This window comes from Solea senegalensis, linkage group LG13 (genome assembly GCF_019176455.1).
Source record: "Solea senegalensis isolate Sse05_10M linkage group LG13, IFAPA_SoseM_1, whole genome shotgun sequence".
NCBI lineage: Eukaryota > Metazoa > Chordata > Actinopteri > Pleuronectiformes > Soleidae > Solea > Solea senegalensis.
The window spans coordinates 14,127,630-14,145,389 of NC_058033.1; the positions used below are offsets into that span (position 1 = coordinate 14,127,630).

Here is a 17,760-nt window from a genome sequence, read left to right on the forward strand (position 1 = left end):
TTCAACCCAAAATAAACGCAAACACTTTTGCAGTTTTTCCAAACATTTAATGAAGAAGAAATAACAAGAACATGACAAAGATCCTACATGATGTTGTATTAAAATACATATGCATGTTACTGTGTTTTTATTTATATGTTTATTTCAACCAGAGGAGGAAGGAGTAAAGTGAAAGTACCACTATTTTTGATACATTTTACTACAATTAATTTTTCAAGTAAAAGTACTGGTATAAAAATGTACACAAGTTAAAGTTATAAAGTAGCTTGATAAAAATGTACTCAGAGTAAAAGTTACTTAGTTACTTATTTTAACAAGGTTGGGGTTCTTTGTTGAAGGACAAGGGGACATAACGTTAGATTGATATTATCTAGACTCAACAGTCTAGATAATATATTATTGTCGAAATATTACAACTTTTTTTTTACACCAGTTGACGTTCTGCTTTTATCTCTCTGATAAACTGAAATGCTAAAATAAAAAAAATCCAACTGCACGTGAAGGCAACATTAAATCGGACGCGTGCCAATTTGTCACAATACAAACTTTACCTTTAACTCTATTCTGACAATTATAATATGACATGAAATCATTCTAATACCAAGAGCTGGGCTGAATAAATTATTCAATGCCACAGAGTTATGTTCACTGTCATGTGTCACCTGGCAGCAGGAAACCACTTCTGTGGTTGTATGTGGTTTTCATGGGGCACACATCCTGGATATAACATGTGTGCATCTCCAGTAATCAGCTGTTTGCTCCATTATCTCGCGACCAGGGTTAAAACATGTGGACAGACATTTCTCAAGGAAACAATAAGTGATTGGTTAACTTCCAATGATTGCAAAAGAGCTGTGTTCAGTCAGGGACACGTGGTGTCTCCTTTCCTCTTGCTGGTGGTTTCAGTGGTTTGTTCTTAAGTTTGTGTGTGTGTGCGTGTGTGTGAGGTTATTGCTATCAGGTATCAGAGGAAACACCACAAACATAAACGCACACAGTTAACGTGCATTCATTTTGTGCAACTTGCCATGTATAAATATATCCTCATTCTCTTGACTCAGACTACTTCACCACTACCCTATTTCACCCGTGAGTCAATAAGTTCAGCTAAAATGAAAACTCTAAACACTAAACCTAAAATCAGAGGTGGAAAGTGATGAATTAACATTTACTCGTGCCACTGTAATTGAGTGGGTTTTTTTTGTGTACCAAAAAATGTTGGTCAGAATTAAATATAAGAAATAAAAAACATTCATCCACCAGAAACTTTGGCAGTGAATGATGAGGACAGGTGAATGAAGAGGACCGGGGAATGATGAGGACAGGTGAATTGATGTTAATTAAGGTGAGTGAGAAAGTTAAAGCATTTGTGACCTTTGAACCATTTTGAACATATTTAATATATTTTATTTTGTCAGCACTTTAATTTGTAAAAGTTTGCCTTTAATTAAAAACAATTAATGCGCATAACTAAGTAACATTTACTCTGAGTACATTTTTAACAAGGTACATTTTTAGACATTAGTACAGTACTTGTACTTGTGCTTCAGAAAAAAGTAGTGGTACTTTTACTTGAGTAGAATATCTCTTTCCACCTCTGCTTAACTGAATGTCAGCAGGAACCTTGCAGCTGCATCCAGATAAAGAGCTTGGTGAGCAGCCAGGGACGAGAGACTTCCAGTAAAACAGGGGAGAATGTTTGCTCCAAAGGCAGAGATGGTAGAGGGTGGAGTTGGAGATGGACACTTGGTATTTTCACATGACGCCTGCTTGGATCCCGGCCCAGAATTGAAAAATCATTTTCCTAAAAGCTTCCAGTAGCCACAGAGGGCATCATTGATCAGCACTGGCTGCAGCTCTGAGAGCCCTGATTGGGTTACAGAAATGAAAAGATGAGGGTGGGGTTACAGCCAGCCTGCAGCCATGAAACTAATTCACTACTCAGTAGCATGACATAAAATAGTAGGAAATACACACATATACACACACAGAGTAGATACATATTTCTATATCTATATATATATATCTATATATATACATATATAGATATATATATACATATGGAAGACAGGTATTCAGTTCAGTAAGCCTGTGGAATGCAGAAGAATGACTGCCTGGGCCAAGATCTCACATACTTCAGCGATGTCGTACTTTCATATCAGGTGTCTTCACTCCAGAGATAATGGCATGACCAGAGAAATGACATAACACACTCACAGCAGCCTTCACATCTCTCGCCTACAGTGTTTTACTGTTTTCATCCAATGTACACCATTAATAAGGAACGCAACCATATACACACACACACACACACCAGCCAATTTATTAGGTACACCTGTTTAACTGCTTGTTTGTCTGTCATTGTTGTTGTTGTTTTTTATATATATTTATTTTAAAGCTCCAGTGAGGAACCTCTATCATTTTATCCCAGTGTTGTAATTGAAAGATATGTAAATAAATTTTAAATGAAGGTTTTTTTTTGTAGTTTTTTTTTAATTCATCTGGTGACTGATTTTCTTAACCCCCTGTTGTCTGTGCTTCGTTTCCAAGCTGCATATTCTCTCTCTTTCTCAAGTCATCAGGCAGAAAAGGAGGTCATGAGGTTTCAGACTCCTCCCATCGTACACCCAGAAGCCCCTGCTTCTCTTCTATGAGCTTCTGTTACAATTTCTACTACTTTCTGTATTTTACATTTCTGTCATTTACTGTATATGTTTCCACTCATTTTTGATGTTTTTTGAGTCACTTGCTGTACAGACTGTAAAGCCCTTTGCGACAAATTATCTTTGTGATGTTGGGCTGTATAAATAAAATAGATTTGACTTGTCTTTTCCTGTTTTCATCCCATAACTCACACTTGATAAGGTTTTTGCCTCATGTATTTAACTCCTACTCAGTTGCACATGTTCTTAATGTCTAATTTTGTGCAGCGTGTGAGGCAGAACATTCGACAGGATGAAAGACACGATTAAAATATCCTGCGATGCTGAAACTGCAGCAATTATTCTCTAAAACAGGATCCGGGCACTGTAAACACATCTGTGTGTCTTCTATCAACAGCACTACACATGTTATCTGCAACATTCTGTTGACATGATATACTCGGGACTTCATGCACGCACATTTTTTGTTACTTCACTTTCAAAGTCACTTTCAAATTCACTAAACCATATAATGCTCTTTTTCTATGAGGGATTATAGGAGCACAGAGACAAAATGTGTCATCTTGTTGAATATCTTGCCCATTAACACAGCTACAACAGTTCAAATGAACATTTTTCACTTTCTAAAGATTGCATTTTAGTTATAATTGTATAGCAATAATACCATAATTCACGTGACCGCGCCAGTCATTCATACAGTACATGCATTGCTGGGAATGAAAATACAAGTCATTTCTCAAGTAATATTTAAATAAACTTGATTAAAGTTAAGATTTGAAAGGTGCTCCGACCTCTAACAATGGATAGCACACCTAGAATAGTAGTAGTACTACTAGAGAGTAGTAGTTGTAGTATATTTGAGCTGTTCTGTAGGCAGAGAGTTCTGAGTGATGAGTCAAGTTTGAGTCCAGTCCTTAAAGTTCTGAGTCACTTGACTTGGCTTCAGTGTTTTCACTCCAACAACAACTAATCAACAACAAATCAAATATTGTTGCAGTTGTAATATAGTGTTACGACCAGGCCTTGGGGAAAACCTGATATCAACATGAATAAGGAGACTCCCTCTTCCTCTGCTGCTAAGAAACAAGCAGCAACAAACGAAACAAACCATTTTAAATGGTTTGTTAAAAACAAGCACAACAATGTCTGCTTGAAGACCAGCTGTGAGTGGTTCAAGGCGCTCCCCCCACAGCTGGGATGGTCAGGCCTCCTGTGCTGCACCAATCAGCTCTGAGGATCCACCTAGACACTCCCACACACATCATTCAATCAAGCATGCACACCTGCAACCCATCTCATTCACATGAAGACTCATTTACATCCAACACACCTGATTCAAATCAACGGCTCGTTACCAGGTGTCTGCAGAGCTTGTTGACGAGCTGAATATTTGAATCAGGTGTGCTGGAGCGGCAGGGAAACATCTAAAACATGCAGGACAGTGGGGGCCCCGAGGACCAGAAGTGAGAAACAGTGTCTCATGACCACGTTATTTGTGCATATTGCAAAAATAAAAATCCAATAATAACCACAAAAGAAGTGCATGTCTTCATTCCTCAATTAGAGAGTGAAACCGCACGTCCTGGAAATCAGGACTCCTTCACTGACTGTGTATGTCTTTAGGGGAATTAGGCTTTTGTGATGCCGTTGCTTCTTTGAGTGTGTATTAACAACGCTGTGCACTGTGGCAGTTCACTGGCAGGGACTCCACATGTTGACAGGTGAACTGGTGTGAAATAAGGACCATGAGTGAGGGAGAAAGTTAAAGCATTTGTGACCTTTGAGCCATTCTGACTGATACATTATGTGTTTACATATTTTAGTTTGTCAGCGTGTTAACTTGTCGAGGTTTTGCCTTTAATTAAAAACAGTTAATGTGAGATTTAAGAAAGAACACCAACCATGTTAAAAAAAGTGACTTTTACTCTGAGTACATTTTAAACAAGCTACTTTCTTGGTTTAACTCAAGTACATTTTAAGACCAGTACTTGTACTCAAGTAAAATTGTCTCAAAATAGTAGTGCTTTTACTCGAGTAGAATATTTCACTACTCAAATCTGATCAACTTAATGTCAGCAGGAACCTTGCAGCTGCATCTAAAAAAAAAAACTTAGTGAGCAGCCAGGGACGAGAGACTTCCGGTAAAACATCCACATCTGACAGGGCTAATGAGCTGAAGATCAAACAGTTTGTAACCAGCTACTCCACTGAGACGCTGCGGTAAAGTCATGAGTCACAAGTGGAGAACGTTCATGAGTGGATTTGTAGCGCCCTCCTGTGGCCACTGGGGGAGGGGGGGGGGATAAACTACATGACAAAAACAAGCACAACAAAAGATGCACAGCATGAAGGAATCAACTGGAAACAGTGGCACACAACAATATTTATTAATGATTGGATCATTTCCACAGGATTTCCAGGACAGTGAACTCAGCTAATCATGTACATAAAAAATAAAAGTTATTGCTGCATGAAAGTGAATTACTGTAAGACCACAGGGACACGTCTCGAGACAACGGAGATGTCAAAACATGAGACAGCACATGTGAATTCATCACTAAAAAACAATATACAGTACAAGTATATCAAAGTACACACAAACATAGTACTATAAAACACATTTAAACCTGCATCAAATTTGTATGGAGGAAAACAACATCTCTTTATCAAAATTATATTTTTGTTATATAACACATATCGTATAATCTACAAATTCCACTCTTAAATTTGTTGTGCAATTTTCCCCAGTAATCTCTATTAAGGCAGTGATAGGACAGCACCACAGATGCAACCACTAGAGTTACAGGTAAGTAGTATCAAAGGCCACAAACACCCTGATGAAGAAGTTACAAATATAAGAAGATGAAAAAAAAACAACACACAACAACTATGTTTTGGGTCACAAAGTAGCTGGTAGTGATCATGAATCCTCCTTCCTGAGCGGTAGTAGGAAACCTAAAGTGTTATGTTCAGATTCATAATCCACGAGTGATTAGAACTGGCCTTAAATGTCTTTAAAAACTTAGTTGTAATGTATAGACAGTGCGTCAAAAATCATAAATATCAATGTCTTCATATAAAAGACGTTCACAGTGGCTCTTTGCATAGTTAATTGATTTTTTTTTCCTTTTTCTGATAATAAATGCATAATTAAAACCTACATCAGTGTGTAAAAAGATGACATTTTGTCATTTTCTAGCAGCAACAAAGTGCAAGATCTATACACAGTTTGTTCCTGGGACTAACCGTGACCGGACCGTAACAGTTAGCCTTACAAAGCAGTTTTCATGCCTTTCTGATGGCACTCGCTACCAAGGTTTCTCGTCTAGTGGTTACAAACGCCTGTTGTTTTTCATAATAGGCTGCTTCATTAATAAAAGTGGGGTAGACTGTGCTGGAGCCCTGGTAGTGGATGGTCTTTCCATCAAACGTTTGGAACAGGGGGTCACCGGGGTTCAGAGGCTCCCAGTCACCGTCCTAAAACAACAACAACAACCACCACAGGCAGAGTGACTTCAGTGTGTTGCACCATTTGATTAGCAGATGTACCAATGCAATAAAAAACAGTCTCTTTGGTAGAATACAACCAGAAAATAAAGGAAATATTTATGCAGTATGAAAAATAATTATAAAACAGGCCAAGTGTCAAGAATTTAGTGTGACATTAGAACAGTAGCAGGACTATGGCTCATTTCAACCAAAAATGGAATCAAACACTAGTAAGGCTGCAATGATTATGGGATTATTAATGAATTACTAAACTATTTGTTAACTATTCTCGATAGTCAATTCATCTGTTTGAGTGTTTTTTTGTGATTTTTCAGCTTTTAAATGTGAATATTTTCTGGTTTCCTTGCTCCATATAACAAAGTAAAATCAAGTAAACGGAATAATATTGGTTTGTGGACAAAAAAGAGACATTCGAATAAAATCATCGTTTTCAGGTTTGGCAAACACGGATCAACATTTTCTGACATTCACGTACTCGATTAAACAAGATAATCGTTAGTTGTGTTTTTCCTACGGCTACTGTGAAAAAGGTTAATTGCAAGTAGGGTATGATGGTAGAAAAGTTGTGTGAAGGCTCTAAAGCTGACTCTCTTACCTGCAGATTGGGGTGCACCATAGCAATGATGTTTCCATTGGCGTCTCTGGGGTAATCTACTCTTTCTAAGGCCCGGAAAACTTCCACCATACACGGAGGAAACTCCATGCCTGAAAAACAATCACGGGAAAACACATCTTTAATATTGTATTACATATGTCTCAGAAACACTAACTTATGATTTAAATATTCACTCTTAGCAGCTTTAACAAGCAGTGGTGTTTGACATTTACATGGAATTACTGTAGATACTTGGTATTCAAGTGGCTGCAGTACAGAATAATAATAACAGGGCGCTTGACGTTTAAATCATTGTTGGAAATAATATTGTTAAGGATAATCTGAATAGACAGGTTGGCAAAATGTGTAACGTGTGTGCAGTTTGTAGTATTTTAATACTACACTGACAGGCATACACAACTTCACACACTAAGTGGCAGTACAGAGTAAAAAGGGACAAATGTTTTAGTAGTCTCCACAGGTTTACCAATGAATCTACATAAGGGTTACTAAATAAATTCAACTTTAACTGCACCATCTATGCCTGTTATTGCTAAATGAGTTGTTTCTTCCACGCTGCTCAGCTTCAGACTGCAGGAACAGCGATTCATGGCTGTTCCAGAGCATTCATCAGCGTCGGTGTGGCCCCACAACAGAAGATTACAACAGCATTGGCAGCCAGACTCTAACGACATGGAAAGTGACCAACTTCTCAACAAGTGGGGCCATTCAACAGCAGCCACAGTCGGGGGAAACCAACAGACTGTGACTCACATTTGGCACACACCGGCTGTTTACAGAAAAGAGGAAAGGAAACACACACTGCACCTTGCACTGAAACATTGTGAGCACTGTTCCAGCCTCAGGGGAGAGAGAGGACACACAGCGGAGATGTGACGAGCCAGAGGCAGATTTATGTGGAGGCCTGAGTGTGTCAACATCTGTCTGAATCAGCCATAGACACATTTGTCTCTTGATATGATGATGCTAAACATCGTTGTTTTTTTTGTCCCTCTTTACATAACACATTATAAATCATAGGCTGCATCATCCCGGAGTCATAACTCGGGTGCTTCAATTTCAGCTGCATTGGAGAAGGGCTGCAACTTCTTTCGGCCTCTCCTTTTAGGCTCTAACTTGTCCTATACCTTGTGTCTTCTTCTGTTACACCAACTGTCCTCATGTCCTCATCCATGAACCTGCTCTATGGTTTTGGCTGTCCCTCAAATATGTTTTTTGTTTCTAATTCTGGTCACTCCAAACACAAATATCAGCATCTTCAGCTCTTCAGCTCAGGCCAAGAGTTTTCTTTTTTATATATATATATATATATATATATATATATATACATATATATATACATACATGTATATAAAATAACATCAAATTCGGTAACCAACTTTGTAAAGCTGCAGTGTGTAACTTTCGTTGTTGATTTTTTTATTTTATTTCATATACTTTATTAATCCCCTAGGGGTAATTCTTTCTCTGCATTCAAAAACTCTTCCTCTGCTTAGGATCCCTCATGAGCAGCTCCCAGGGAGTAACGGGGGATGGGTAGCCCAGCCCTTTGACCTGGTGGGGGCTCAAAACTGTCTGCCTCTGTTTGGTCTTTGTACACAGAGTTATGGCGTATTTCCGCCGGCTCTACTCGCCTCGGCACACTACAAAAAAAGTACCTACTTAACGTAGGGGAGTCATCATTGCACGGCTGAGTGAAACTGCTGTGATTTTTATATTTTATACACGACACACACACACACGAGTGACTAGTGACTTTACACCAGACTCCTGTAGTTGGAGAGCCGGTGGAAATGCCCCAAAAGTGATACAAAGTACACACAGTGGATCACGTGACTGTTTTAATTGATCTATGAAGATAAGAGCAAAAGCATTAAATACTGGATTAAAAATATTTGCTGTGTGATCACAATCAATCAGATCTTTTCATCATAATTCTTCAGAATTAACCCAAAAGAAGCTAATTTAAATTCCTATACTGTTGTTTCAAATATTTTAATACTTTAATTCTGCCTCTGTGAACAGAACTAATGTGACATCATTTGTATGCTGTGTCTTTCATCTGAATATGGGCTCTGTCAAGCAAGACTATCAGCCTGACTGAGGGAGCATTTGCATTTGTGTGTATACAGCAGCAGCAATTATCCACTCTCCTACCCGTCTGTAGTCCTCTGTCTTGACATGAAGTGAATGAAGTGAAAACACAGAAACACAGAGTTGTATACTGCTCTGTCTGGACTAAGTCCACAGTGATTATCATGTGACCGCGTGGCCTAATGGATAAGGCGTCTGACTTCGAATCAGAAGATTGAGGGTTCGAGTCCCTTCGTGGTCGTAATTTTTTTTTTTTTTAAGTAATTAGTTGCCCCTGAGCAAGACATCCTATCCCCCATTACTCCCCAGGCACAGATAAGTGCTGCCCGCTGAGTCCAGCATGTGTGTGTGTGTGTGTGTAACAAGCATGGGTAAATGCAGAGGACAAATTCACTATCACTAATAGTGTGTGCAAAACAATTGGCTAATTCTAAAATTCTTCTAATTCTAATCAAATGGTCATTTGTTTTATGTTTAGAAGTTCAGGACGCAACAGGAGTGTTCAGGAAGGAGATAAAAAATTTCAGTATAAATATATACTGAAATAATGCAGAATAAGCACACAGAAAGGCAGTCAAGTGAGGCAAAGATAACACAAATGATAAGGAAGAGGCAGAGACAAACATTTAAAAAACATACTGGGGAAAAATGAAGGAGAACACAAAGACACGATGACAGGTGGGTGGAGAATATACTATTATTGTAAGCTGAGGGGATCATGAAAAACAGGGGAAACTAATATATCATTGGTGAGAGTAAAAAGACAAACAAGTAGGACTAGAAAGACGGGTGAGACTAACTGACACAAAGATGACACAGGCATGGATACAGTGTACAACAGTGTATGTTCCAGCTTCAAGTGGAGTTCAGCTGCTCTCATATGGTCGTCCTACCTTCATTGAACAGTTGGATGAAGTCCAGAGCATGTTTCAGTATCACCCTCATCGCTTCAAAGATGTTACTCCTCAGCACACCTTGAGGCTGGGGACCCACTTCCAATCCTGCAAAAAAAAAAGAAAAGAAAAGAAACATATTTAGTGCTCTACAAACTGCACAGACATTTTTGGAACATTTGAATTGTTATGGCCTTTTGTCTATATGTCCAGAGGTGAGGTCAGAGGGTGGGGGGGCCAAAGGTGGTACGACCCGCTGAACCTGATTGGTGCCCGGAGACACCGGAGACAGAAGGTGATAGTTTGCAGTCTTGTTATGATCAGGGATAATTATGGACAAAAGAGGCATGGAGCATCTAGACAAAAAGCCTCTGTTTTGTGTTTTATTATGAGTATTATGGGTAAATTATCAGTCTGATTGTACACAGCTCCGGCCCAAAGCCTGTATGGGGCCCTAAGCTAAATTTAATTTAGGGGGCCCTCTTTCTACCACCTCGGAGTAACCAGTGCTTGAATATAGTGTTACATTTTTTTTTGTTTTTTTTATATTACAGGGTAGTAAAATCACAAAAGTGGTGAGCATGAATTAAACAAGGACACCAGTTTAATGGCTTTGTTTTTTAACACGTAGAACAGATGTGCTCTGAATGAGCTAAGTTCAACTCCAAAATAAAACCACATACCTTAAGCTCAACACCATTTAGATAAATATATCTAAAGATAGGTAGATTAATAAGCTGCAGTGTAGTTCGCTGTAATAATAATAATAATACTACTACCATACAATAATACCATTTCTGGTGCTACAGCATCAAATAAAACTCTAGCCATCAAAAAAATCAAGTGATGATATTGTAGGAGTGGAAAGCTGATTAGTGTTAAAAAGAATTTGGCCAACTGTCCTCAAACCACCACCAAACATGTTTTTGTAACTGGATCTGAAGACACATTCCAGCTCTGACCTGAGGTCGGAGACACTACTGTGAGTAAACACGCTGACATGGCTGTTAGAATAAAGACTTTTTTTAGTATTTCACTGAAAGCAGCTTAAATTGCACTAATATTTTCCGGAAAGTCAGTCCAACAAACACAAAAATATGCAAATGAGGTCAGTAAATGAAGCAAAAATCCCCAAAGACATGGAGAAAATATGAATAATGACTACATTTCGTCGGCTCTGGAACAATTTGGAGTTATTATTTTATTATTATTCACAATAAATGGTTCACACGGTGTCCCACTTGTCCCCCAAACCTCTGCCCTCATTCACCCTCGTTCCATTACTGCCAGAGAAGACTGACAGAGACTCACCAACAGGATGCTTGGCTACGGAGCGTGAAGTGGAATATTTAAGAAGAGGGTGTTCATTCAGTAGAACAAGACAACTCGCTGGAGCAATGGCTTTCTGGAATATTAAAACCAACCAAAACAAGAGCTCAGCTGCAGATTAATCAATCACACACACACACACACATACACACTGCAGCCACATGTCTTAAAGAGAGCAGTCTGTTAGTGACTGCTTCAAGGTTATGCTTGACAGAATGGAAAATTAAATTTGCAGCAACAACAACAACACTGTGGCTCAAATATGACACTGACAGTAAATAAAATCGTGCAACCAGTGTAGGTTGATGAAATCTCAGAGCTGCCACTGGAAAATCAGACTTATAAATGAACTCTTCTTAAAAATACAAGCTCTCTAATGTGACTCAGTTTAAAACAGTGCAAATAATATTCAAAGCAAGGAATCGTTCACTTCCACATAAAATTAAAGACGTTGTTTTCAGAGAGACAAGGGGGATATAATTGAAGTAATTAAGTAATAATAAAGTACAGTATGTGTGTTTGAATCTCGGGGGTTAAATTATGGATCTATTATCTATTTGTTGTCATGTAAAATGTGAAATGTTGACACTACAGGCAAGTGTGTGCATCTTCTTTACACAAAACCTTAAATGATTAACCGTGTTTGAGACTGTTAGAGCTTCTGGACCGAAGAATGATTAATGATATTTGGTAGAAAAGTAATTTCGACTAACTCAAACTTCCGGTTGTTGCCGAGTAACCAGTCATTATTTAACTGATGCTCGGTGAGAGCACACAGAGATTATTGTATCTACTTTACATTTAAATCTGAGTCTCATTTGGTGTTTCCGAATGTTATGAATACATTAATGATGAGCATGAGTATGTTTATGTATAAGCATGTTGTGTTTGACTCATCTAATGTCTCCTGGCATTCTGTTTAGTTTCCCGTTGAAGAGCAAGAAATAGAGCATGAGTTAGAATTAGACTTATATAACAGAATTATGTCATGATAAATATAAATATTTCAAAAACAAACGTTACATAAATCTAATGCTATGTAACCTTGTTAGAAAGGAATTATAAAGACAACAGGAGACCCTCGGGAGTATTCGGAAGGTTGGATGAGTTTGTCATAGACATCATGTGATTATTTACATAGGTTAACTGAATCTCCCACAATTCTAGTAAAGCATTGACTCAAAGGATGTGAGAAACCAAAGACCCAGAAACATTTTGTAAAAGGGATAGGTCACTGTTTTAAAAATGTGACTGTATGACTGTGAAGGTCGTCTAGGTCATAGTCATCTTCACGAGGGAGCTGAAGATGGCCACTCAACAGAAGGCTTACCGAATAAAATGTTCCACTCTGTATGGGAATGCCAGAAGCTATTCTGGAGGGAAGTTGTTGGTTTCTAGACGAATAAATAATGTTTTTCGTTTGAAAGCCAAGCTTTGTATACCACTGTACATATATTCCCACAAGAGGAGGACAACGAGAGACCAAACTCTTAACAGGGGATTACAGAGATGTCCTGCACTCTAGGATTACAAAAACTAACATAAACCTACACAGTAAAAGGTAATGTTGAAGAATTTTTAAAAGAAATCTGGACACCTGTCTTGCATTTTATAGATAACTTGAAAATAGTTATGTTTGAGAGCACTATAAAGAGGCATTTGCTGCTTTTATATATAATCTTCAAGTTGAATTAAATTTATTCTTGTTTGTTGTTAGTTTTGTAATTCTTTTTTAATTATTATTATATCATTTTTTATTGATAATGCCTACCTACCTAACTAAAATTCAGTAATATTCATTATTAACTATTTGGATGCACCAGTAGCGGTTGCTGGTCTCTGAAACAGGGGAAGCTCATTTCAGGCCCAGTTATTACTATAACTAGAACAAGGAAATAATTATGCAAAATTTAAATGCTATAATAGTGTGTTTTTATATACAGAGTATATGTACAAACTAAAATGGGCTATATCGCCGAGCTAATAACACGCAACTAACAGCTATTTGTCTACAGACGACTTTCCTCGCAAAATCCACACAGGACTGAGGGAGAAAGGTGTGTGTTTCTGTCTGTCAATCAAAATCAGGTTCCGCCTTTCAGACAGGTCCTCCAATCATCATGCAGTGTTTTAACATTTCTAAAAGTGTGTGTATGTCTGTGCATGTGTGGTCTGTCACCTTGATGTAGTTCATCATCTGCAGATTAAAGTGGTCTTTGGAGCTTTCTAGAATCAGGGTGCAGCCCATATTGGATGTGGTATTGTGGAGGTCAAAGATGACATCATAGGCGTCTGGGCTTCCTTTAGGTCCAAATATCCTGTTAATCTCCTGGGCTCGCCGCACTTCGTAGGGCAGGTCATGTCCTTCTGGGGCACTGCAGGGCACACACACGCACGCACACACACACAGACATTAGAACAATGATATGAGCTATTAATGATTTACACAAAGATATCTACTGTATAAGGCCGACACGCCCTGCAACACTTTCACCTAACCACTGATCATAAACCTACCAGTCATCAGACTGATAGGTGAAACTTTTTAATATATATTCTAACTCTGCAGAAATACAAAAGCTGGATTCAGCAGGACAGTGGCCTCCTTTTGTTCGCATTAAGAAGAAATCCTAGCCACTTCTCCAGCGTGTGTTGGCTGCAAGGGATCTTTCCGAACTTTGTTTGTCCCCTTTACTAAACCTGTTTTTTTTGCAGATGGACAATTTGCACATTATGAACAGAGAATGGGATGAGAGTCCACCCTTTTTTTTTCTCCTGGCTTTTTCAAAGCTTTTCAACAAAGCCACTAGTCTAGGACATTCTCAAGCTCCTGTGGAACAGCACATCTGCTGTGTTTATTGTCCCCGCTTGTCACATCTGCTCTTTAAACCCCTGTTTTCGGCACGTATCCACAATGCACTGCTGATACGGACACAGAGAAGTACTTAAATATAAATGAAGAGAAGAGCAGGCAGTCTGTGAAGAGTTGTAGAAAAATAATGACACCGTGGGCTGTTTTTAGAAAGGTTAATCTTCTTACATGTTGCCAAGCCCTAAGTAAGCTGCAGAGTGCCGAAAGAAGATTGAGTTTCAAAAAAATTTGCACAAGGAGGACGTAACACTAATGTCACCATCACGTCATGTACTTCATGTTTGCAGTGAGGGCAAGAGTTGGTTTCTCAAGCTCTGGTTGTGAAATTGTAAGATAAAGCAGCAAAACATTCACTTGGGAATGTTCACTTTTATAAGATGAGCTATTGTTAAGAGGCGAAAATCTCTGGCAGTCATGTTTTCAGTGAGAGCAATGTTTTTCCTTGGCTGCCCGGCGAGTTCACCGTGAAAAAGGAAGTTGTTGCGCATTTTACAATCCGCTGCAAACCTCACACGTTCAACAGGATTCCCAGGTCTGAAGACATACGCATTGTCCATTGCGGGCTACTGTAAACACATTCTATAGAGCTGACCCAGCTCCTAATGGCGATTTTCCACAACACAGTCCCAGCATGTCCCAGCACGTCCCAGCACGACGTGACTCAGCGAGGTTCTAAGCAAGCTGAGACGATACCATGCTGAATGGAGCTGAACGTACTGAACGATTCTGCAAACAAATCTTTTTAATTAACTGACTCTAATGATTCAGTTACACCGTGAATAACTCCTTTAGTCACTAATCATAGAAACAAAGTCATGGCAATTTCATGCAGCTACGCAGTGATGACTCCGTCCATGTTGAGGAGGTACTATAGCAATGATCCCGGGACTATATAGTGGAAAAGCGTCATAATATCAACATAAAAGCTTCATTCTAGCGTAATAAATACGAACAATTCATAGTATCAGGTGATTTTATAACTACACAAATACTTAATTTTCAACCTTTGCCAAAGAAAATTGTTCCAATGTGAATTTTGCCTGATACTGTGCTGCTGTAACACAAACATTTTCCGAGTTTTTGGGATTGAGTAAGTGCTGCTGTCTAATCCAAACTCGAAGCCCTCCAATTGTTTTCATGTGGCCAATAGACAATTTTTGCATACATTTTTATTGTGAACTATACATCGTTCAACAGCTCAGTGGCCCCAAGGTCATTTGAGTTTAAGAGCCCTGGTCTAGACACATACACACCATAATAACCTTGAAAATCTTCTGAATAGATTGTGACTATACTACAGTGACTAATGCTGTTATCCAACCACAATAGTGTACATGGGTTGTGTGTTATCATGCACACAACAGCTGAGTCTGTATAGGTCAACATGAGCTAACGTTTGCGTAATAACTTCAATTCCACTGTAGCGCAAACAAAAGGGGTCTCTGAAATCGCCTTAAGTCATTTGCAGCTGGGTCACGTTCTGATCACGTTTTTCCTGCTGGCTGGCTGTCAGCTGAGGTCGGGGGAGAGGGACACGCTGCTCTGCTGTGATTGGCACATGAGGGAAGAGGATGGGGGAGGGGGAATAGGGGGCACATGGCTGGTGGTAAACACACACAAAATCCTCCAACCTGTGACAACAACAGTTGGTGAGACGTGACGGTGAGACTGTTCCCTGTAGGGCATCTAGACTCAATGTCTTCACCACCTCCCACCTGTATGTGGATGTCGACGGTGTCGTTTTTCAGATCTATTGTGACATCATATTAGGTTCTCTTAGTCTAAGCGAAACACGCTCTCTCACACACACACATACGAGCGGTCAACTGTGTTAATATTATTACATAACTGTCAATCCATCACATTTGCTCTCACTGTAGTGAAACATGATATCATCCCATGGTCTTGACAACAGCCTACACAGCAATAGTAACATGTAGCTCAATAACACAGTGACACAATGTTACACTGTGGTCTAACGGAATGGTTCGCTATGTATGTACTTACTTTAAAAAAGGCTTTACAAAGTACAATCTGATATCATGTACGGATTCTCTTGAATCAAACTAATCCAAATTAATCTCTGAGGTATCCCATACTATTAAGCTTCCAATTAAAGTGAGCTGTTGAATGTCAACACTGAAGACTGGGGTTCTTCAGTGAAGGTTCCCATTCAACGTGTATAAAATCAGCCAGAGACAACAACAATAACAACAATAACAACCACAACAACAGCTGCTGCGGCTGCTGGTGCTTCTGGTGTCATTGCCGTGTTTACCTGAGGTTTTCAGGCGTGAATGCTCGGTTCAGGTCCGTGTCCACGTATCTGGTGCACTTCTCCACAGCCTTCGGGTTGGTGATGAAGGCTTTGGTCTCGACGCTCTTTCTCTGGATCTCGGTGCCGTTCTTCACCCACAGGTTCACGAGCGTCACGCCTGACATCTCGTTTCCGTGCGTGCCACCGAAAATAGCTACTCTCCGAGCCTCGTCATAACACGTGTTGTTATTATACGAGGACATGACTGTCTAATGCTCTAACAAAATGGTAATAACAGTGAAATAACAAACAGGTGCGCGGGAGGAGGGTGAGGACCCGCTGCTGTCAGAGGAAACTTTGTCTCTGCGGCTTTCTCTCTACCACGGTTTAAAAAGGCTGCGCGCTTACGTAACATGTCCGAAAATACGCTGAGTAGTGTAACGACATCTCGTCCTCCCGTTGTTTCGCAGCCGCCGTCAAACTCACGCGTGTGATATCAACTGTGTATTTCCGGCAATGTCCTTCAAAGTAAACGTTGACGTAGTATTGATGTTACAGTATTTACAGTCTGTTCAGCTAACGATATAACGGAGCACACAACTTCCGGCCGTGTCCTTCAAAATAAAACAGCGACGTTGCATTAAACACGTTTCCTTAGAAGTAAAATCGACCTCAAAGTGTTATTCAATACATATTATTTTTCCTTAAAAACATAAAGGATATTTCGTCCAATAAAAAGGACATTAGATAAATGTGTGTCCTTTAAAATAAGAGACATTAAATAAATACTCCTTCAAAATAAAAGTCCTTATTGTATGTATTTTATTCAAAATAAAATTGTCATTATAATAAATGTGTATTCTTAAAAATATAAGTGTTGGCAGTGTGAAAAGACATCAGTCCAATACAGTCTTTGTAGACCTTTAAAACTATGGAGCTGTTAACACATTTGTGAAAAGACATATTTCTACAATTATGTAACAAATGTTCTTCTCCCATATAGAAAAAATAAACAGCCCTCAGCTGTTTATTTATTATTCGACTAAAATGTTGTTTCAGATTTTTGTTTACATTTTTACAGTCTGTGCATAGTGAAGCATAAGATATACAGGTTTATTTTAATCAAATTTTGCATTTTTATCCGTCCAAAATCCGATCCAGTGATTTTGACCAGTAATCAGACCAATAGCGAGTATCGTATTGTCTCCATTAATTATCACCATCTGGAAATCAAACACCGTAAACAGGAAGACAGGCATCATTTGTGATGGGACATTATCTGATGTTTTACCGATCATTCATGACAAACACTGCAGGTGACTGTCTGGGTGAGACATGTTCACAACAGCAGGATAATCTCTGCTGGATCCCGGTGAGGGGGTGGAACCTGATTTAAAGATGCAGTAGGCAGGACACATTCGCTCGCTGTGGATTATCTGGAGTTTCTCCTCCTGCATTCTCATGCAAACTCACGCAGTCGGACATTATCCAGAGATTAGATGAGGGAGCTGCTTGTGAAATCAACT

General features: G+C 39.1%; 1 protein-coding gene and 1 non-coding gene across 2 annotated transcripts; one reads left to right on the top strand and one right to left on the bottom strand.

Annotated features, from left to right (window-relative positions):
• Positions 1–5,026: 5,026 nt before the first annotated feature.
• On the bottom strand, positions 5,027–16,708 carry aspa (aspartoacylase). Its single transcript, XM_044041541.1, has 6 exons — positions 16,256–16,708; positions 13,285–13,480; positions 11,088–11,181; positions 9,777–9,884; positions 6,769–6,878; positions 5,027–6,140 (listed from the first exon to the last, which is right to left on the bottom strand). Exons 1-6 carry the CDS (start codon positions 16,495–16,497, stop codon positions 5,949–5,951), a joined length of 942 nt encoding a protein of 313 aa, XP_043897476.1. The 5' UTR covers positions 16,498–16,708; the 3' UTR covers positions 5,027–5,948.
• Positions 9,052–9,124, top strand: trnar-ucg. The gene has a single exon. It is a non-coding gene; the product is annotated as a tRNA-Arg (tRNA).
• Positions 16,709–17,760: the final 1,052 nt, after the last annotated feature.